This window comes from Malaclemys terrapin, chromosome 19, assembly GCF_027887155.1.
Source record: "Malaclemys terrapin pileata isolate rMalTer1 chromosome 19, rMalTer1.hap1, whole genome shotgun sequence".
NCBI classification, from domain to species: domain Eukaryota; kingdom Metazoa; phylum Chordata; order Testudines; family Emydidae; genus Malaclemys; species Malaclemys terrapin.
In genome coordinates, this window is record NC_071523.1 from 10,899,088 (window position 1) to 10,922,385 (window position 23,298).

The 23,298-nt window shown below is 50.7% G+C and overlaps 1 protein-coding gene across 2 annotated transcripts; it reads right to left on the reverse strand.

Moving 5' to 3' along the window:
• Nucleotides 1-2,537: 2,537 nt before the first annotated feature.
• On the reverse strand, nt 2,538-22,307 carry DRAXIN (dorsal inhibitory axon guidance protein). Of its 2 annotated transcripts, none has more exons than XM_054009227.1 (7): nt 22,163-22,307; nt 11,823-12,304; nt 8,776-8,963; nt 7,855-7,966; nt 6,722-6,811; nt 6,310-6,399; nt 2,538-4,339 (listed from the first exon to the last, which is right to left on the reverse strand). In XM_054009227.1, exons 2-7 carry the CDS (start codon nt 12,280-12,282, stop codon nt 4,227-4,229), a joined length of 1,053 nt encoding a protein of 350 aa, XP_053865202.1. In that variant the 5' UTR covers nt 12,283-12,304; nt 22,163-22,307; the 3' UTR covers nt 2,538-4,226. The 2 variants fall into 2 exon arrangements, with proteins under 2 accessions (XP_053865202.1, XP_053865203.1); XM_054009228.1 differs by lacking the exon at nt 22,163-22,307 and adding an exon at nt 12,936-12,991.
• Nucleotides 22,308-23,298: the final 991 nt, after the last annotated feature.

The window sequence follows — 23,298 nt, forward strand, 5'->3', positions numbered from 1 at the left end:
CTGCAGTGGGGTGGGAGACCCTGGAAGAGAAATGGAGAGTCCATGGACATAACCAGCATTAGCATCCCTCTTCTTTCTCTGCCAGTGCTGTCACGTTCCCGAAGCCATTGCACGGGCTAGCTCTGAAAAGCTTTGCGGCACCTCAGCAGTAAGTCAGGTCTTGCAGCCTGAGCCAGGCTGCTCTGTGGTGGGGTCTGAGACGCTGGGCTCAAATTCAACAGTTTGGGGTGTTATCAACTTGACAGCTTCTCCTTCAGTTGCACTGGAATTCAGAAGGCCGTTTTCGAGCTGGTGCAGCAATCCGGAGGTTGCATTCCCATCTCACGCTAATTTAGTTGAGCAGGGCACACGCCGTCTGAAGCTCACCTCTACATGGAGCTTTTATAGTCAAGCCCCTTAACATCATGTCTTGATTTGGAAAGCTTTTATCTTTTTGCAGTGGATTCTTTGTTCCCTCTGTCCCCACACCCGAGTGATCGATCTAGCAGCATACCTTGATTTAGAACAGCAGCATCCATTTTTGCAGACATTCGTGGACTAATGTATCCTTTACAGCTAACTAATTGGTGGTCTCAATGCTGCTCTTTGCACCCGCCGTTAATTGCAGCTATGAAAACAAAAGCTAGGTTGAGGTCCCTTGGAAAGTCTAACAGCGCAGTGATTTGTAACGGCGTTTGCCGCTGTTTAAAGCTTGATAGGATGATTTGCGCCCACTAGCTAATACACACGATGGCCCAGATCCTGCAGTGAGCTCTGCATGGGCAGACCCCTTCCCCTACACAGAGCACCACTGGGGCGGGGCTTCACCTGTGCACGGGGAGGCTGTGCCTGCGGCGCTCATGGCAGAATTGGGACCCCAATCAGACTAGCAACAACTATGGTGGAAAGTGGTGTCCTGGCAGAGCCTTATCAGCTGTGTCTTGAACATGGTTGTCACCCGCAAACTGTGGGCCAGATCTAAGAAATCTGCAACTGACCGATCAGCTAAGAACTTTTGCCTTTAAACTCCAGTTGTTGGCAATAACATTGGCAGTGCCACCCCTTACTATGAATCTGGCCTGTTAGAGAGTCTTCACTTCCCCTGCTCTCTGCGCTGGCTAATTGCATTCTTCCTGCTGCTTGGAGTTAGACCCAAATTCACATGCTTTAGTCCTAATTCTTGGACAGAAATCATACTACAATGCAGCTACTGCCTACCCGAACGGTGGGTTTTGTCTTAAGTGTTCCTTCACAAATTCCTCCCTCAAAATCTCTTTTGGCAGTGAAGACATGCTTGCGTCCTATTTCTGATTCTATACACAACATTATAAAGTTGTCGTTATTGGGCCTTTAGTCTTTACACTGTGGAGTGGGAACTATTGTGTGTGCTCTTCCAAATTTTCCTATAACAGTGCACGGCAACATTACACAAGAATTTAGGGCAGAAAATGGAGACCAACATATCCCCATGAAACAGCAGAGGGAACTTAGGGAGGTAGAATATAATTACTCAAACTGGAATCTGACCAGGACACCAGGGGTAATACCCTCACTCCTGCAAAAGGGCTGAGATCTTGGTTTTATCTCCAAAAGACATTACCTCAAGCAACACAGAACCTTTTCATGCCACACTGGGGTGGGTGACCATATTTCCCAAAGAGAAACAGGACACCCCCAGCCCATTGCCTGAGCCCCTCCCCTCACAAGACTGTTGCCCATGGCTAGACCCCTGAGGGGGGTCCTCATGAGGCTGTCCCCCCGGTCCCTGGAACCCTGCCACCCCCGCCCCCAAAGCTGGAACGCTGCCTCCCCTCCCCAGCTCTGCCTCCCCCGCTGCGGGGAAGGGGGGGGAGCCCAGCATCTCTGCTTGCCCCACACACATTCCTCCACACTGCACCCTACTTTTTTGACAAAAGTGGGCATTTGTCCCATTGCTCTTGCCAACTCAGCAAGAGCAAACGGGACAAATGCCTCCTTTTGGGAAAAAAAAGTTGGGGAAGGCAGGGACAGGGCTTTAAAAAGGGACTGTCCCGGGACATATGGTCACCCTTCTGACTCAGTGAGAATGTCACCTAGTGTCTAACCAACACCACTTTTTCACACAATGAAGTTAGCCTGTGCAACTCATTGCCACAAGATATTATGGAGATCAAGAACGTAGCAGGATTAAAAAAGGACTGGACATTTATATGCCTAACAAGCATATCCGGAGTTATAATGACAAGAACAACAAAAAGAATATTGGAAGGACTATAAACCCTCATTCTTCAGAGCATAAGACAGCCTCCAGCCTTGGGAGTGGGGAAGAAACCGTTCTCTGTGGGCAGGTTATTCCATAGCTGCCTAGTGCCAGGCTGTTTTCCCATCTTCTTCTGAAGCAGCTGACGTTGGAGATGGTATACTTGACAGGATGGAGCCCCAGAGTAGGGCAATTCCTATGCACTATTGTCAGAAGCACCTAGGTGTTCCTCAGAGGTCACAGACCTAGCCTCACAAAGGCTCTCTGATGGACTCCTGTCCCAGGGATGGAGGCAGGCAAGGAAGCAGAAAGCGTGGGGCAAAGGATAACTATCATCTCTTTATTTACATCGCAATCAAATGCACATGCAACACGACACAGGACGTACTACAAGGTAACAGCCCTCCCCCACCTTCCGTCACCAGAAACTGTATTGTTTGTTCACTAGGAAAACTGCATTTCCCCAGAAAACTCCTAAAAATAATAATTAAAAAACCCACACTCCAAAGGAGAACCAAATGAGTGAGAGCTGCAGGCCGGGACATTTAGCTTCAGCCCATCCTAACCAGCTTGTCCTCCGTGGGAGAGAGAGAGAGAGAGGGATGGGGAAGGGACAGCCTCAGGAACTCACAGTCTGCAAACTGCAGTGGGAACCAAAACAGGGCATGGCCTTGTGGCTAGGTGAGCCTCGTTCCAGCCTTGGCTGCTGGTTGAAGAAAAGCAAAATCAACATCTCCCTGTGTCTCAATGCCGCGGTGCTGACTCCCGGGACAGACCCTCTGGCTAACTGCACTAGCCCCCAATGGAGTCCTCTTGCCAAGGGCCCCCTCATAAACCTGCCTGGTCACTCAGATCAGAGTGCATGCCGAGTGGCTGATCCTCTGAAAGGGAGCGTGCCGGCTGGCACCCCTTGCCAACAGCACAGTGCACCTGCGGGTCTGAAAAGTGGATCACCAACATGAATGAACTGAAGGAGGGAGGGAGACATCTCCATTGTACAGAAGGGGAAACAGAGGCACCGAGCGGTAGAGTGACTCACCCTGGCCCCACAGCGAGTCTCTGGCAAAGCGAAGAGCAGAGCTAAGAACCAGTGACTCATCACCTACGCATTTAGGGCCAGATCCTCAGGTAGTGCAAAATGGGCCAAACTCCCCTGAAGTCAATGGAGCAGCAGCCTCGTACACCAGCTGAGGTTCAGGTTCTTATCTTCCAAATTACCCCACGCAGACACTGAAGTGTGGGTTCTGGACAGAGTCACCAGTGAAGGCAGGTGTTTGTTTAGTGAGTGGCAAGCAGTATCACTAAAGCACTGCTTAGCCGTGCGTCACTGCCCCACAATCCTAGGTAGAGAAGAAAGAATCTGACTGGCTGTGGGCGATAAGGCATAGGGAAAGCAAGAATTTCAGGTCTGCAGAGAATGGGCATGTCCTATGCAATGGTCCAGTTCAGGATATCCAATTTCCTGGTCATCTTCTCTGATCTCCCATATAGGTTTCAAGCAGGAGAGAACAAGGACACCCGCCCACCTGTCCCAGAACCCAGGAATCCTAGGGGACCTCCTCCCAGTCTTCTCAAGAAATAACCAAGGCGAAAGACTTAAACCCTGGCTTCCATTCAACCTAAAGGAGGCAACTTTAGCTGCAGTGAGAAGAGAGTCTTGTATTCTCTTTTCTTCTCAGCAGAGACAATATAAGGCCCCTTTCCCCTGTTTCAGAGGTTCTCAACTCCAGGGTCATGAACTGGGGTCAGGGGGCCACAGTCACTCCGCTAGATGGGAGTGGGGGGTCCCAGTGAGATGGGAGAGATGTCCGGGGGGGGCGGTACTGGGATAGAAAAGGTGGAGAACAACTACCCTCATCTCATCACCAGAATCAGTCTTGTTGGAGCCCTGCCCGGTCAGAGCCTGCAGCTTCAATCATTTGGTAGATATTTTCCCACCCCTTCCCACTGCTAGTTATAAATAACTCGTCCCTGACCCTCCAGGCTGGAAATGAATCTCTGCCCCCTTCTACACGTTAATGAACGATCCCTGATCACCGCTGGCTGACTCCGGCTCCACACAACGCCCTTTCCGCCGGGTCACTCTTCGGTTCCGGTGAAATTTGGCGTAGCAACGTAGCCCTGCACAGAAGACACAGATGATGAGTGTGAGATGGTCTAACTGCTCTGGGGAGTAATCTGGGTGTATGCGTGCGCGCACACACACACACACACGGAATTGTATTGGAGTCTGCGTGTGTGCTGGTGAATAGAGCTTTCAAGGAATTAGGCCGGTCCTCATCTTACAGTAGGGGAAGCGGAGGCAAGGTCAGCAGTGAGGACATGTGACTCATGGTGTCAATGGCAGAACCCACCACAACGGGGACTGTCCCATGAACATAACGTTGGGTGAGACATTTGGACCAGAATGGCAGAGAAGTCCCATCACCTGCGTTGGACCTTACAGGGCTTATTGTTTTCTTGTCTCTTTATTAGACGCTATTTAGCTCACTGATCAAAGGTGACGTCTGTACGTCTCTGGCTGAGATTTCATTGGTGCAGACAGAGTGTTTCACAGGCTCTTCAGAAATTCCACAGACAACAATATGGAAAATCCATAGGAAGTTTTGCTTGGTCTCCCCCGATTACTTCCTATTACTGTCTAAGCGATCTCTCCACTGGGAAATTACGGCTAATGTGCGACTATGATAGCAGCAATGGTCGGGGAGCTCCCCTTGCTACTTTAACTCTCTTAAACTTCAGGAGAGGAGGTAGAGGCTTCTGACAGCGTTGACTGACAACCCAATCCAAAGCCCACCAAAGTCCATAGGAGTCTTTCCATTGACTTCAATGGGTTTTGGATCAGGTCCTAAAGTGTAGGGAATATGTGATGCTGGTTGACGTAGCCTTTGGTGAAGAAGTAATATATGTATACTAGGAAAGCAGCCTCTGTTTTAAAAAGGTACCAATGAACAGCCTTCCTAATAAGGGTGTTTCACTCTGGGAATTTGCCCAGGTAACTCATCTGTCGCTGGGACTTGGCACATTTGTCTTTTGGTGCCTCTTCTTAGTTAGCCTCTTGTCAATCAGACACATGCTTTACAAACTAGGAAAGTATTTAGAATGTTGGGCCAGCTAGTGCAAATCCAAGTACCTCCACTGAAGACAATGATGTATGGCTGGCCCTTGGTATTGCTGGAAGGCGCTGCATGGACAGCCCTGGAGACAAGAGCCCTCTTTTGCTCCACAGAGCAGGGACAGCACAGCTTCCCCTAGAGAGAGACCCTTTCAGGGGTGAGAGGGGACTTCAGTCTCCCTGGCTTCTGCAGTGAGACAGCCAACAAAATTGCCTTTGAGTGATGGATTTTATGATGTGGGCAGTTGTCCACTGGGAACTGGACTGATGTCACAGGTCACTGAGAAGATGGCACGTGTATTTGGATACCACTGCTCTGAGCTGCATTCAGACCTGTCTACCAAAAGGGGAAAGGTTCTGCATTTCATTACCAATGCCCCCGGGCCATTCAGTTCCCCCATAAGAAAAACACATATGATCAGAGCTTCGCTCGACTCCAAATTTATCCTACCTCCGTATCTCATGGGATATCAATATACGATAAGGAATGCATACTTGTCATTAACTTAAGCAGCCTAAACATGAAACCGGGCCTGGGGCAGCCCCACTGGGATTTCCATAGGAGCACCCTCCTGAGGCCAATCTATCACAGCATCATGTTTGAATAAGGTCCTGGGTCTAGAATATCCTGCTACCACATACACCTCTGAGAAAAATCTGCCTAGAAAGTATATAGCACGGTGCATTTTCAAAGCCCCTTACTGCCATTAATGGATTATTGCTCACACTCCTCTGTTGAGACTGGTATGGAGGGATTAATTTCCCTACTTTGCAGGTGAGGAAATAGAGAGATTAAATGACTTGACCATGGACATGCAGTAAGTTAATGGCAGAGACAAGATTAGAACTCAGGGGTCCCGGCTCTCAAACTGCTAGACCACACTGCCCCCTATAATCTCTGTAGCCAGCCACTGAACCAGCGATAAGAAGAAAACAAGGATGTGGGGGTCTCCCACCAGCGACGAGCTGAACTCACCTTGAGTGCACATGCAGTCGTCATAACATTTGTTGTTAAGGCCTCGATTGTGCGGTTTGCAGAGATGCTCACGCAAGTCACAGCAGGAGCCTGCCAACACAGCGAGCGAGCCATCAAGAGATGGTCAAAAGGAGAGAAAATGCAGTTGAATTATCTCCCCATCGGCACCTGCCTGGAGCAGGAATTCCTCCCGGACACCCCCAGTGCATTGTCGGAACATGGATGTTCACAGCAGACTCCACGTTCACCTCGGCACCCCACTCATTTCTCAAAATTAGGATAAGTCAGAGGGGGATGTCGCCCCTCCCTCCCCCGACCCCAGCCACAGAATCCAGGCCTGGATTCCAAACATTCCAGAGTCTGCAACCAACTCTGCAATGAATGAATTTGTTTTTATGAGGCTGGTGCTCACCTGGGAGGCAGTCAAGGTGATGGTCACATGGCTCTCCTTCAGCTGCCATGGTTTCATTCCCACTGCTGGGGCTCTTACTACGGTGTTTCTCTAGGGAGAAGAGCAAATAGCTGATGGAATTCAATGGGGCAGTATCTTTTCCAGCAGCCTGAACCTTCCTGCGGTCTGGGTTGGTGAAGTAGCAGCATTTCTTTAGCAGGTGCTAAGTTACTTTGACCTTCTCCCATGTTCCCTCTCACTAGTCCAAAGGACCAGCACTCCCACTGCTCATGGGGAACAGAAGGTCTTTGAAAGCTTCTAAGATCAGCTCTCCTTCCTAGAGGTAGGCCCAGAACCAAACCATCCCTAGATCCAAACAACCTCAAACTTTAGAGAAGTTCTGATCTGGTCCAAACTTCTACAGTTCAAGTCTCATCTCTGCTCCTCACAGGCTTCGTTGCTTATTGGAATCTCCCTCAGCCTGAACCTAACGCAAACCACATCTTGTCCAGCTCAGGGCAAATTGCTCCAGAACATGAAATACAAGTGGACAGAGGAAGGGTTTAGCGGGAGTCAAAAGAATCAACCCCAGCTAATGGAGATAGTTATAAAAACAATACTTTCCATAGCTAGATTCGTGGATTAGCTCTTGGAAAACGATCACAGATTCCTTAGCCGTTGGCACTAACATTGTTCTCTTTCCAGCTGAACCTGATAAATCACTCGATACAGCAGAGATGTGGTTTGCTCAATATGGAGACTTGAACAGACTAGAGCCAGATAATAAAATAAAAGGAAGAAGTTGGCAAATCTATGTCTTATACCATCCAAATGCCCTTTGTGGTAGACCAAGGGTTCAGCAGGTTTTGCATGGCAATAGAGAAATGTCTGTGATGGGTATTCGCATGGAAGCTTATAAAGCTAAAATGTGCATCCTCATCTTGACAAGCACAAAGTCTGGGTACAGACATGGCAGGGGTGTGTTAGGTATAATCAGCTGCACGATCTAACCGATGCAATAAGACAACTTAAGCTTTTTGGCTGTCTCTCCTACTCCTTCCTTCACCCCCAAGTCTGTCCTCCAGTTTCCTGGATAGCTGAGAACCCCAAGCCTTAGAGAGATGGTGGAGGGTACAGGTAGGTCCCCTGGATACCTTTCTTCTTGGCAGATGGCCACATTTCTGGCTTGAGGTCTTCATAATCTGTCCAATCAAACAGAGCCATATCCAGCGTGGGCATCACGTCCCCACCTTGCCTGACACGGGCCTGCAGATGACAAGAAGCAAGGCAGTAAGTAGGACGTCCTTCTGTCGGGCCCCGCAGGCAAATGTCAGCAGGTACTTTAAGGACATTAACTCCCCAGAAGTGGGGATTTTTACCCCCATTTCACAGATGGTTCAGCATCGGCCTCACTGTTCCCATTGAAGCCAAAGATAAAACTCCTGGTGACCTCAACAGGAGCAGTTAGGTCAATGCTGCTTGCTTCTGAAAATCCTACCCTGTGGCGATAGAGCAAGTCAGTGGCAGAGCCCAGGACGAGGACTCATGAGTTCCTGGCTTCTGGACGTATCCTGGGACACGCTGTCTCTCCAGGCGAGCTCTCGTTCTATGCCAGGGTGCTTTTGGGAAGCTGAGTGGCTAGCAGGGGAGATGTCTCAATCAAAGGAGGTGATCTTCCTGAGTGAGGAGATGCTCTGGTGTCTCTGAGGAAAGGAGCTGCACTTTTTAGGAGAGCTTTTGAGTCAGACAATACACCTGGAAAGTAGATGCCTGAAAGGGGCAGGAGGGCATTGTAGCTCATGGGGAAGTCTTGGGGTCTCACACTGGGTGGGGAGAGGGTGTTTTTCAGTAGAGAGCTGATCACTGTGAAGGAGATGGTGGCACCAAGCAGCTACCTGTCTCCTCTCCCAGGATCCTGCTGGCTCCAGGTGGGGATAGCTAGCCATCATCAGCCTCCATACCACCACCGAGCTTGACTTAGGACAGCTGAGCACCTAACTCCCTTAGGTCACTTTGACAATTCCAGCCAGCGGCTGTGGTGGAGAGTCCAGTGCGTTTAACAGCTGCACCTTTACCTGGGGCCGAAGGGATGCGGCTGGAAGAGCTGATGGTTCCTCAGTAGAAGCCGCTGTCTCCAGCGTGGTGAAGAGGAGCACCGTGGGAGCCAGACCCGTGAATTCCTCCACCTGGAGGTTTTGAAACTGCCCATCAAAGTTTTCAGGCTTCTTATACAGTGAGCTTGGCCCAGGGTCAGGGCCTTTGCCTACAGAAGGTGACAAGGACAACAACTTAATCTTCCTCATCCCTTTCCTTGCTAGGGGCCACCGAATTTCCCATGAGGATAGTTACACCACAACACCACCTGCAGCCTTTAAATCTGGAGCCAGACATCAAATGCGTTTAGACCTTAAGGTGCGTGGGGTGGGGGAAGCAGTTCAAATCGGTCTCATTCCAAATCCGTCTCTCCCAGGGGAAGTTCAGAAGGGGCTGACACAGACTTTTATTGATTATTAATTATTATTATTATTAATCTGTATTGTGGAAGTGCCAACCTAGCCGCCGATGGTGCTTGGTGCTGTACAAACAGAACAAAATAATCTCTGCCCCGAAGAGCTTATCTGGGAATTCCATAGAAAGAAACAGGGCATGGCCACTGATTTAAACCTATATTGTGGGATTCAGCCAATGCTCGCTGGAGTCAATAGGAGTAGAGTAGGGCTGGGTGCTTTTGAGTAGCCCACCCTTAATTAGTAAGCTGTAACTGTTTAATTTAAATCAGGTTGAAACCAGTATAGTTACGCCACCACAAACCACTGTGTGCACACACTTATTTCAGTTTGAGAGGAGTTCATTTTGGTTCTATGTAAATCTGTTCCTAGTTGACTGTTTAAGATAAACTGAAGTAAGAGCGTCCACACAGCCCTTTGTACTAGTTTAACTAAATCCGCTTAAATTTACACCTTAAGCTAAATTTATGTCTACACAGGAAGATTGCAACAGTCTGGGAAAAATACTGCCTGAAACCAGCAATAGTGTTCTGTGTTCTCCTCCCTAGGCCTTGTGTGAAGCAGTCAGTCCCATAAGAAAGCAACCAAGGGCCCTTTCTTTTAGGGAGGGCAGAAAGAGATTGAGGTGAGCCCTGGGAAATATCGGAGGCCAAATTCTCAGTTGGTGTAAATTGGCCTAGCTGCATTAGCTTTAATAGAGCAATGCTGATTTACACCAGCTGAGAAACTGGCCCCCAGAGTCATGCATATACATAGCTCGAACTGAGAAGCAAAGCAGCGCCCTTGTTAAATTAAAGCGACTTTTAAATTCTGTTAGTGTAATTTGGCACCTGCAAAATTTACATGTTTCACACAACTTTGCTAAATTGGCTTGACTGAAAATCATGAGTATTCAAGTTTTGATGTTAAATAAATAAATAAATAAATAAATAAATAAAAATAATGTGGATGAAAATTGTTTTATGTATGTATGTATGTATGTATGTATTCGTTTCCAATTCGGGTAACATAACGTTCCAAGGTCAAGATTGGAGGTTCTGAACATTGCTGAGATGTGTTTGTAAACTGGACCAGTTGAGGAAAAGCAACAACAATAAAAACCCCAAAGAAAGCCAAAACAACCCAACCGCCATGAAATTTCAGGGTTTCCTTCCCTCCCAAAATCAGATAATTTTTACAAAACAGCAATGAATTGTGACAACCTGAGATTTCAACGTTTTAACATTTTCTTGTGCATATTTTGTACATATGCTCACCCACCAGATCACAGCAGCCACACACTCTGCCCCCAGACACCTTCCCATGCTCCTCTACACACAAACACTGCCCATTCCCAATCACCCTCCTCCCTCACCCCCAGAACCCTGACACACTGCCCCTCCTCCCCACACAGCCCCTCCCTAACCACCTTCCCCCACACACACTGCCCACAGTCACCCTTCCATGTTCCTCTACACTTCTACACACACACACACACTGCCCATTTCCAATCATCCTCCTCCCTCACCCCCAGAACCCTGACACACTGCCCCTCCTCCCCACCCAGCCCCTCCCTAACCACCTTCCCCCACACACACTGCCCACAGTCACCCTTCCATGTTCCTCTACACTTCTACACACACACACACACACTGCCCATTTCCAATCATCCTCCTCCCTCACCCCCAGAACCCTGACACACTTCCCCTCCTCCCCACACAGCCCCTCCCTAACCACCTAACCCCATACACACTGCCCACAGACACCCTTCCATGTTCCTCTACACTTCTACACACACACACACACACACACACACACACACACACACACACTGCCCATTTCCAATCACCCTCCTCCCTCACCCCCAGAACCCTGACACACTTCCCCTCCTCCCCACACAGCCCCTCCCTAACCATCTTCCCCCATACACAATGCCCTTCCCTTCCACACTGCCCCTCCCCACAACACACTTCCCTTCCCTCCCACATTGCCCCTCCCCAGTTACTTTCCCCCTCACACACACACTGCCCTTCCCCCCCACACTGACCCTCCCAAGCACCTTCCACCCCCACACACTGCCCCTCCCTAGCCACCTTCCCCTCACATACTGCCAATCCCCCCACACTGCCCCTCCCCAGTCACCTTTCCCCCTATACTGCCCCTGCCACACACACACTGCCCTTCCCCAGCCACCGTCCCCCCACACACACTGCCCTTCCCCAGCCACCGTCCCCCCACACACACTGCCCTTCCCAGCCACCTTCCCCCCACACACACTGCCCTTCCCCAGCCACCTTCCCCCCACACACACTGCCCTTCCCCAGCCACCTTCCCCCCCACACACTGCCCTTCCCCAGCCACCTTCCCCCCACACACACTGCCCTTCCCCAGCCACTGTCCCCCCACACACACTGCCCTTCCCCAGCCACCTTCCCCACACACACACTGCCCTTCCCCAGCCACCTTCCCCCCACACACACTGCCCTTCCCCAGCCACTGTCCCCCCACACACACACACTGAGCCCCCTCAGATCCCTTCTCCACACACACTGCCCCTCCCCCACACCCACATACACTTCGCCCTCTGAAGTGGCCAGGAGACCTTGGTCCCTTTGAGTCCCTTAGGGTTCTGCTACCTCTGTGTTGTTTCAGCCTTTCCCTGCGGCTGTGCCGCCGGTGCTCCCGGTTCTGCTTCTTCCCCCTCTCCGACCCGGGGGACTGGTTCTCCCTCTCAGGATATGGAAACTCAAAGCCCAGAAACACGTCCTTCTGCTGCTTCAGGGCAGCTGGCCGCTGGATTGCTCCCTGGTCCTCCCCTGCTGGAGTCCCACTTGCCAGCCTGAGGGCCTCTTCTCCAGACACCTGCCCTCTGGAAGGCATGCCATGGGCCCTGTCCTTCTTGGCTCCACCATGCCTGCGGTGGTGCCCTGCTCGGGGCGGATGCTGCCACAGCTCCTGGTTTTGAAGGTTGTTGTTATTCTCTGGGATGTTTTTGTCCTGGGTGCCAGGGTCCAGGGAGCCCACTGGGCGGATGTCAGAGAGAACCAGGACACAGAAGAAAAAGAAAGGGGACAAGGAGCAGGAGGAAGATGCCATAATCCTGGGCGCCTTGCTGCACCTGAGATAAACATATAATCAACATCAAGCTCATCAAAGAGTCCAGGCCTTGTAGAGCCCACAAAACCCCCTTCTATCTGCCCTGCTCCCATACCAGGATTCAGATCAGCCCTTTAAACACATCACACTCACTGGTCCCACAGCTGCACTCCAGCCTTGGGGGATTGTGTTTTTATCCCTTAATAGCACCACTCTGGATGTTCTTGTTAGCCATATAAAAGTCTCGTCCTGGTCTGAACTCTGCTAGGCTCTTGGCCTCCATGATATCATGTGGCAATGAGTTCCACAGGCCAACCGAGCATTATGCAAAATAAAATAATAATAATAAAAAGCCTCTCCTTTTATCAGTTTGAAATCTTCTGCCTTTCAGTTTCATTGAATGTGGCTTTAACTGAGGCTCTCAACATGCTTTACAAAGACTGCCAAGTGTTGTGATCCCCCTTTTGAGGAACAGGGGAGACACCAAGAAATTAAGTGCTTTGGTCAACATCACAAACTGGCAGAGCTGGGAACAGAATCCAGGTGCTCTGACGCTCACTCTTGCCCTCTATGCCACACTGCTGACCCAAGAGGGTGAGCAGCAGAAGGAGGGTGCCCGGAAGGCAGTATCATCACATGCTGAATTTACTCACCCCGTCCCATGTCTCCTCCTGGCAAAGAGAATGCAATCCTTGCAGATCCTGCATTTAGCAAAACCTTGCATCAAGAAAAATAGCCAAAGGAAAGACATAGTTGGATCAATGAGCCTGTTACGTGGGAAAACACTGACTCTGCAGTTGTGTCTGTGATACAAAGAGTCTCCTGTCTGGGGAATGCTGACTTAACATGGATAAGGAGTGAGTTTGAGAACCAATGAGTAAAGGGGACATTCCAGGCTAGAGCCCCTAGGCCAGCACCTCAGCTGGCATAAACGGGCAGTTTCTTTGATTTCAGACAAACTGAGCATCGGCCCAACATTCCAAAACCAAACCTCACCAGATAGGAAGAGCCCTGTCCTCTGGGGGAAGTTGGAGTCCAGAACCCACGTTGGCAGCTTAGCCCCACCTCTCATCTCTTGGGACACCAGGGGTCAATGACTATAACATGCAGGCAGGGCCAAGGAGCGCAGCAAACGAGGAGGGTCCTCGAGACTGGATGCACATGGCGCGCAGGGGGAGGCCAGGACTGAAGCAGTATGGAGTGGGAGGAAGGCCAAGATTCAGGACTGAATGAGAACACAGCCTGAGAAGGCTCAAGGTTGGCAATGAATGAGTCCCTCCTCCTTGGTTACCTCCTCCTATTCCAGCCTTGGTTACAGCAGCAGGGGCAAGGCCTGCAGGGGAGGAGAGGTTCCAGTTTCATGTGCAAATGAAGTTCATTAATCAATGCTGATGCCTCCCTTTGATTTCGGACTAGCCCCCCTACCTTTTCCTTTTACCTCCTGCCATCCGAGGAGCTAGAGATGCGATCCTGGCTCCTACGGGCAATGGTGGGGCAGCCCAGCACCAGCTGTCGTGCTGGAGCTGCCTGCCAGGCAGGTTGGCATTCTGGGCCTCCTCACGGCTGGCTTGTCAGAACTGGAAGCAGCCGATGGCCTTGTAGGGCAGGTGATTGGCTTGGGGCTGGGCTGCACCAGGGAAGCTAAAGCAAAGCAGGGTCTGAGTAAACCCTGGAAGTGTTCCATTGAAGGGTAGCCAGGCGGCAGACGAATGCTTCCAGTCATCTCTGTCAGACTGACAAGGGTAGGAGGGCTGTCTCGTGAGCCGAATAGGGGATTGGGACTGGGATTCTGAGCTGCTGTTCTTGGGTTCTGTTCCCTGCTCTGCCACTCTGTGGCTGTGGGCAAGTCACTTCATCACTCCTTGCCTCGGTTTCCCCATCTGTGAAATGGGGTTACTGGCATCAGGAGGCTTGTTAGGTCAGTAAAGCCATTTGAGATCCTTAGATGGAATGGCGAGGGCAAAATAATATTATTAACTTCTCTTTGTATTCAGATTTCTCACATGGTTTCCTTACTGCTCAAGTTTCTGTTCTAAGACGGGTCTTCAGACCCTCATACAATCAATGTACAGACTTCACTGCCCTGATCATACACATCTTCTCTCATCTCTGCCCCCACCTCTCCAAAACCAATCTTTCCCCATTGAGAATACTTCTTAAGCCGTTCTAGTGCACCTATTGCCATGGGACAGAGGTACCGTTATTACCATGGCACTGAGGAGGCTGGACCCCTTGAGTCAGGGCAATACACGTTTGGCTAGAGCAATGGGAAGCCCAACCCCTGAGGACACTGACTGTCTCTAGAATTTAACTGCAGCTCTTCACCTCCTCTGCTGGGTTAGACCACAAAAAAGCTTCCAGGGCTAACGCTGGTCCTGGTGGACTCGGCTTAATATGAGACTGTAACAAAAACTATATCAAAGAGGAAGAACTGTGTCTCTTTGGGGGTGCAGAGCTTGGCACACCATCTTTCCTCCCCGCAGTTCTCTTCACTCCCGATTAATTTCCCCCTGCTCCCAGGACAGTGACCAGATAGCAAATGTGAAAAATCAGGACACTTTTTCCCCCGGGGCGGGGTTGCCTATATAAGACAAAGCCACTGATATCAGGACCTCTGGTCACCCCAGTGAGCACCTCCTAAGTACATGCCTGCAATGGCTAAACCTCAGACCACTGCCCAGCGGCCATTAACCCTTCACGTTCCAGGCAGCCTCTATGGATTGTCCGGCTAGAGTCAGCATGACAAGAAAGCAGAGGAAAGGGGAATAACTAGCATCTCTTTTGATGCCAGCCCCACCGCTGCTTCATGAAACCGGCCATAGGAGGCCTGAGATTCTCTTCCACAGTTAAGATGTTTTCCCTGAGTTTCAAACTATGACACAGATTCAGTGTAAATCCAGAGCGTCTCCCCTGAGGTCAGTGAAAGCTCCTCTGCATTCACACCTGCATTACCGAGAGCAGAATCTGGCCCTGAGACGGGATAGAGGAGCCCCACCCCGAGCCAATGGGCCAGCTCAGCTTTCTGAGGGTTAGCTCCCAGGAAAGCAGGACTTCTGTGTAAGGGAGATTCAGCGCGCGCGTGTTAGAAATCAAACTTTAATTAAACATGAAAGACATGAGTTAAAAGGACTCGCCAAATGCCCATTCCTTGGTACTGATAGAATCTTTACCATTTGCACATTTTGCTGGGGATTTGTCATCAGCGCATGAGGAAGAAAGGGAAGCCCTGGCTGCCAGGAGCAACTGATGTGCTCATAAGAAGGAATTCTTCAGTCCTCTAGTGAAAACCCTGTTTATTCATCCCTGGCAAGCTCTGTCACAGCCTTCCTACAGTTACTGCATGCGGGTCTTTAGAGAGTGGAAGGAGGCAAACCCTTCCATACTTTTCCATTCCCACCGGGAAAAGCCCCCTCCCCTGGAAGTTCAGACCTAAGCAGTGTTAGTGTAGACAGCACCCGTGCCTTTATTTAGGGCTGCTAATGAACAAGGAAAGCCGCGTGTCTAAGCATGGCTTTGCGAGGCCCTGGAATATCTTATTTGCCAAGGGAAGTCATGCTACAAAATAGCATTTCATTTTGGTTCATGCAAAATCTAGAGTTACAACTTGGAATCCATTTAGCAAAGCATCTGCAGCTCCCACGCCAAGGCCAGTGAAACAATAAATATTGTTGAGCAAAAACCAGTATCTCTGTGTCCAGAACATTTTCATCTTTTTTTTTTTAAATTAGAGCAAGTCAGTTGGATCTTGGCAACTCTGAATTCTAAGGACTGGGAACAGTGTCTCACCTTCTCATCCACGGGAGAAATGGGAGGGTGCCAAGCGGAAGAAACAGCAAGTGCCAAGAGTGGATTAAACAGGCGGCTTTTGCCTGGGCCACACATCACAATCACTAGTGCAGCCATGAGCCCTTTGCTTTCCACTTGAACATTACCCCAGCCACGTGTTCGTTTGGGGACCTGATGACAAAGAATCAGATGCAGAAACCCCCTGCAGGGCTAAATGCTGCTGTGAACTTAAATGCAGCTCTTCACCAACTGGGAAAGTGCAGCGCACAGTCCCTGGACCTAGCAGCTGTCCTGAGGGCATGATACAGTTTGGAATCTTGCAGGGGCCAGAGTGCTACCTCCACTCTGCCCTAGATCTGTGGGCATGGGGAAGAGGGCACAGGTTTGCAATAATAATGCAGTTAATAAATACGTTATATCATACAGCCCCTGTCATCAGAGGAGCTAAGAAGTGTTTATGCTGCTGTCCTGCCTGCGTGGCTCTAAAGATAACAGCATACATTCGGGCCACCCTGAATTAATGGAACTGCTGCTCCATTAAAGGGCAACTCCTACAATGCCCCTTGTCAACATGGGACTCCTCCATATAGTGCATCCTCTTCTGCATCACCCAGTCATATGCCCAAATCCGGATGCTACCTCTACTTCCCATCTCCCTAGGCCCAATCCTCTTTCCCTGCACAGTCTGCAAGTTCTCCCTTCCCATCTGCAATATCCTTTGCTTTACACACACAACCCCATTCATTTCTGACACCGGTCTGCATCTTCTCCAGCCTCCCCCTGCTGCTCTTCCCATCAGCAGCCAGTCTGGCTCCTGATCCTCCTCCCTCCAAACCAAGCTCCAGCGTAGCCTCTCTCCTGATTGAGCACCGCACTTGTACCAAGTCCCTTGTGCTGTGCATTTCAGAGACATAGCAGCCAGCATCAGTCCGACACCTGCACTCCACTTTCTTCGTAACAGGATAAATTCTGCGTTGACCTCAGTAGGTTCACATGGGGTGTTAAGTCAGAGCGGAATTTGGCCCTGCAAGGAGATGCCTTTGCCAGCCTGCTCTGAAACAAAGTTGTACATAGTGTAGAGACAAAAGTTCACCTCCTTCCTGGGGTCCGGCTTAATCAACAAAGTTTATAAAGTTCCCCCAGGCTTGGCTGCTCCCAGGATTCCTCCCTCAGTGCTGCTTGGCCCACACCCTAGATCCTCTTTCCTCTAGAGAGCTACTCCTGCCTCCCCTATATCCAGGCAGGGTAATGAGTCGCCCCCCTCCGTGTGTCAGGAGGACCCACTTAACATTCCCAGCAGGATCAACACCTGCTAACAGAGTGAAGGGTCTCAAGCAAATACTACCAAGCCTGTTAATGGTCCTAAAAATACCCTTGGTGCAGACAGGATGGTTTCGGGGATTATTAATGGGCTATAGAGCCTTCCACTTCTAGGTCACCAGTTTGAATTCAACTTGGGTAAGTAGTGGCTGTTCAGTAGCTTATATGAGACATGAGTTTGTTGGGGCTCAGACCAGTTCCTAGTGGGCAGGCATCTGTAGCACAAAACCCACCTATGTAATTTGCACTAATGTGCTCTGTCATTTGTAGTCACTACAGAGAAAAGCCAGGGACTTACTGTGCCACTGAAATGCAGCCATCTTCTGCCCCCAACTTAAAGGTGGTTCCTCGGGGATAAAGCAAAGACATCAGACCAACAGCAAATTCATTCAAATATCTAACAATCCCCCCGCCTCCCACTCCATATCTGGAGGAGTAGGGATGGGGGGAACGGAAGCAGGAGCTCTGAGCCCATGAACAAAGAATGTTGGGACTCTTGACAGACAGACAGCACAGAGGAAACCAGCTTGTGCGCTCCAGGGGCTAAATCAAAATGGATTGAACAGAAACCTGGGCCAGATTTATCCCTGGCTTTAAGGAATTTAATTCGCTGTGGGAGTGCTACAGTGTACAGCTCTCACGGCGCTCCAGATAGAGGAACATAAGCTGCAGGGATAGACAAATGTACGTGTGTCTCTCATCATCTGTGTGTGTTGTGTGCGCACATGGCAGGCGTGATGGACAATGAATCCCAACCGCCCGGGCCAGGGCTCACTGTAACAAAGGTAAAGGGGCTCTCGCCATCTGTTTTTCTATTTCTGCAGGCAAGTGCTGGGGAACTTCACATGTTTCTCTCCCCTTCACCAGCATCCCCCTCTTATAATAATAATTAATGGAGATATCCCATCTCCTAGAACTGGAAGGGACCTTGAAAGGTCATCGAGTCCAGCCCCCTGCCTTCACTAGCAGGACCAAGTACTGATTTTTTGCCCCAGATCCCCAAGTGGCCCCCTCAAGGATTGAACTCATAACCCTGGGTTTAGTAGGCCAATGCTCAAACCACTGGTGTTTGAGATGCACTCATCTCAAACACCACCACCCCAGATATAGGAAATGCCCACGGCCTCGTCCCTGGCTTTGAGCATTTCTTGCATATTCCTATCACCGACTTTGTAAAGAGCTTTCAGTCGGGACAGGTTCCGTGCCAGAGCTGCTTTCAGACCTAGTTCGTGCAGACAAAGAAGCACAAACCGCCTGCTCACTCAGTTCCCTTCAGGATCCACCTCCTCCTTTTCCGAACGGTCCATGAATTTGCTTCAGCTTTCCTCACTCCCCTCGCTGAGCCCCACCCTGCTCCCCCTTCATTTGTCCACCCCTGGGCTCCTCCTTGTCCCTGGTCACCACATTTGGTGAAAGAGCCTTCTTCTCTGCAGCTCCTTTCTCACTCTGTCGTTATTGAACTTGGTGTGGCATTTTACAGTTACTGCAAAAGCTGTTACACAAAAGCAAGTCCCAAGGCCAAATTTAGCAATGCCCTAAGCATTTGTATGAGGGCTGAATTTGGCCTATTTTGTGATTGTGGAAGGGTTGTGACTCTGACACAGGACTGAATGGGCTTTGGGAAAATACACGCCTGTCCCGTTTCATGGCCCCCTGCATCATATTCAGTAACACCTAAACCCCCACCACCACCACTTTGCAGCCTCTTGCTGAGCCTAGATGGCAGAGATGGTCGGTCCCCGCTGCCTGACCCACACTGTCTAATGTAAATGCTTTGCACTGCCATGGCCCCTTTCATCCAAGGATCTCAGAGTGTTTTACAGACCTTAGCCGCACAATGCACTTGAGAGGCAGCTCCTTAGGATTACCCCTGTTTTATTAACGGGTGGAGAGAGGCACAGAGGGGTAAGACCCACATTTTCAAAAGTGCCACCTAATTCTGGGTATCTCCCTTTTTGCATGCTCAACCCAAGACACCTTAAAGGGGCCTGATTCTCCATTGTCCTGCACCTTGGGTCGTCACGAACCCCTGTGCAAAGTGAGCATATAATGCTACCATTCCAAACTGGCAGTGTATTACGTCCACGTCGGGCTCACTTTGCCCTGGCAGGAATGACTGCACAAGCTGCAGGCCATGGCAAAGCGGGCCCCACTGGGGTTGTGATGGCCTCATCCCCTCTGCAAGTCAGGCCCAGGGTGTCTCAAGCGGAGCACTGAAAATCAGTGACCACTGGAAAATGTTGGCTTTGGTGGTCAATGGTAGAGCTGGGATGCCCTCCTGATGAGAGACGTAGTGTCACATGTGTAATGCTACTCAAGAAATCCCATCTTCAGCAGCTCACATACAGTGGGAGGTTTGCATTTATATGTTTGCCATCAGGTCACCACTAGCCTCCAGGGTTTTGCACTTTGGCTCTGAGCGGTGCTGGACACCTTGCAAATCTCTCATCTCCCAAGAGATGGGCCTTGCCTTCCTATTACCTTGAGTCTCAGTCCTCTACCTGTACCCTTGGGAATAACTCTTACTCATGTGAGTAGCTCTATTGACTTCAGTAGAACTATGTCACTCACAGGAAGCAAGAGGGTTGCAGGACTGGGCCTCCAATGTCCTAGAAGGTGGAACAGACAGATAGGACATGGTATGGAAATGGAAGAGGGGCACCTGGATGAATATGCAGTACCCTCTGCTCTGCTGTCCCCCCCGGGGCTTCACAAAACGGCAGACACAGCCATCATTGGTGAGAGACGTGTGACCTGCTATCAAACAGGGTCTCCTCTTCCCAATAATGAGATTAAAATGGCAATGAGTCTGAGATTAGCATCCAAGATATAGTCACTTGCTGTCACCACGGCACTGAAGAATCTCTAATTTCATGCACAAAGCAGAGTGACAAATGGGGGATGATCAATAGGAAAGGACACTGCACACGCCACTGAAAAGCATCCAGCCAACTGGAGTTACACTCGGGGGGGGATTTGACCCAATATGCTTGATCATTTCAGGGGGTGAATTTGTCCCCATGTATCAGCTCATTTAGAGAAAGATACTGACATTATTCCTTGCGTGATAAGCGTTGATTTTTTAAATCAGTTTTCACAAGAGAAATGCACAATTTTATAAAAGGGAAATGTAATGAAAATGCAAACCAATTTCCATCCAAACTCTGTGCTGATGGAAGACTTCACCTATGAATTGGATGAATGTCACATAAATTCTATATGATGAATTACCTGCTGTAATAAGCCATTAGCTGATGCCAAAATCAGCTAATTCAGACCCACAACCCCACTTTCACCAGCAGAAGAAGATTAGAGGTCAATCAGGGAGCAATTGGGAGAGGTGTGTGCATGTGTTTCTCTGTAAATACAATTATTATTTAAAAAAAAAACAGGAAAACAGAAGCTTTCCATCATGGTAACTTTTCCCGATGGAGCAAGTGCAGGCTGAGGAGACGTGGATCAATAGGACAGTGTGGTTACTCTCAGGTGCAAAGGGAGCTAGACAACTGAATGGAGGAAAACAAAGGGTAGAAGGCACAAACAAGCAAACTCAGGAAGACAAGGTGAATGGAGTACCGGGATCTTAAAGTGACTCAGAGCCTCTAATAATATCCAAAGTGACTGAGATTTAAAGGAGCCGGGAAACAGCAACTGTGTCTGATTCTCAGCATGAATGGAGACGAGGGCGAGCAGATGATTAATCATACGGACTGACCCCAGTAATCATGGCCCCATCTCCAAAGATCTATCCCAGAGCAGATCGCTAGATAGACCTAATCAGTGGGATGCGCTATAAATATTTCAGGTTCTTAAGTCCCACCACCTTTCTGCCATGCATTAAGAAACATAACTGGCATCTGTTGTGCAGACGATAGTTAGAAGTGACTGTATCATGACTCGGAGGAACCCGCCACAACCGAAATAATGAACCCTGTTGGCAACGGGCCTGCCTGTGAAATAAGCAATAAAATAAGGAATAAAAAACCCTGTGAGAGACCAGACTCCGAACAGACAGTGCCTGGGGGGGCCTTTGAATGGATTAAACCACATCCCAGCCACAGCCTTTCCAGCAACCACAGTGACTAGAATCAATAATCCTGGGGGTGTGGGGGGGGGATCAGGCACAGGGAGGTAGAACAACTCAAACAATGCACTAATGAGAGGGATCCTGTCATCACAATGAAAGCTGAAGGCTGGCTGCCTCCCCCTAGCTTAGCCATCGCCGGCTAAAAGTGACTTTAGACTGGCACCAACCAGGAACACGGGAGCAGCAGCACGAGCCCCCGCCCCCGCCCTCAGCCTAGTCCGGGAGATTCTAAGCAGGAACATGATGTAAAGGCATCACCCCCCCCCCCACACACACACACACATAGACTCTTCCCAGCTGTAGCTGAAATCAGCAAAGGCGAACTGGACCAGAGCTCGGGACTGCAGAGAGTGGCGTGGGGGAGCGGGATCTCGAGCTGCCCAGGTGTGTGGGGGTGATGGGGAGCCCCCTCCAAAGGGGCTGTGAACCCCAGAGGGGGAAGGGATCGGGGCAGCCTAAGGAAGTTGAGGTGTTTGGGCCGCGGGGCAGTCAGCCACCCCCGGCATCTCACAGCTCTCCGCCGGGCTGGGAGGGAGGGATGGGCAGGAAAGGTGTGTGGCCTGGGAGGTGAGGGGCGTCCCGGCAGAGGACGAGAGAACCTGCCCATTCCCTGCCCCCTCCCCAGAGAAGAGGGCTGAGCCGAGCTGCAAGGTCAGGGGTGCAGGGAGGGAGAGATCCGCTGCCTACCTGTCTGCAGCTCCTCGGCTCTGGAGTCAGCCCGGACGGCAGAGGCAGGGAGGGGAGCAGCCGATCTGCCTGGCTCAGGAGGCGGGGGGGGGGGGGCTGTCCACACCCGAGAAGAGGAGGAGACAGGGGAGGGCGAGGCGAGAGGCAGTGGGGGAATGTGCAGAGCCGGCAGAGGAGCTGGGGACGCTGGGAAGCCCAGGGGAGAGGGGTGGGGGGATCAGATGGAGCTGCTAGCAATAGAGCTGGGGGCGGGGGGGGGGGTTGTGCGGAGACAGAAGGGCTGGTGTTGCAATAGGAGGAAAGGGAGAGTGCGCGTTCCCGAGCCCAGGCGCGCCCCCGCGGGGCTGCTCCCCCAGCTGGTGGTCCCCAGAGAGAGAAGGAGACAAAGGCAGGAGACAAAGGCAGGAGGGAGCCCCCGGGGGGAGAAGTTGATGCGAGGCTGCGAGAGTGAGAAGGGAAGTTTCCCCCCCAGTCACAGGAATCAGGTGGGGGCTGCACAGCTCCACGCCTCACCTGCCTGCAGCTGCTCCCGCCCCCGTTCACACCCGCAGCGCTTCAAAGCGGATTGGGGCCGCCTCTGGAGTCCCGGGGCAGCGAGCGGCGCGGTGACCGCAGGACACAATGAGATCAAGGCTCTGCTCAGCTGGTGGAGCGTCTGCCCCGCGTCCGCGGGCCCCGGCCTCAGTCCCCAAAGAGATTAGTCTCCATTGCTGTTAAATGGGATGGAACAAATAGTCGGGGGGGGGGGGGTTGTTAGGCTGTTTGATGATAACCCACCACCACACGCATCATTCTAGGGAGTGGTGTAAAGGTGGGGAAAATACCCCCCCCCCCCGCGCCCCTGATTTGGGGACATCTGTGTTAGCAGGGAAAAGAAAAGAGAAAGTCATCACCATCATGTACACTGGTCTCTTCAAAGCCAGGACACACCTGGGGTTTCACTTCCCTCCCTCTCGCTGCTTCTCACACACACAGTTTTTTAATTCCCAGGAGCGGCTTGGCAGTTCAAATGGTCTCCCCCACCTCCTTTCCCTCCTTCCTCTGCGCCACAGGCTCTATGTCTGGCTGTGTAAACATAATAATAATAATAATCAGTCAATCTTAGCTGCTTGTCATAATTCTTAATGCACTGATCT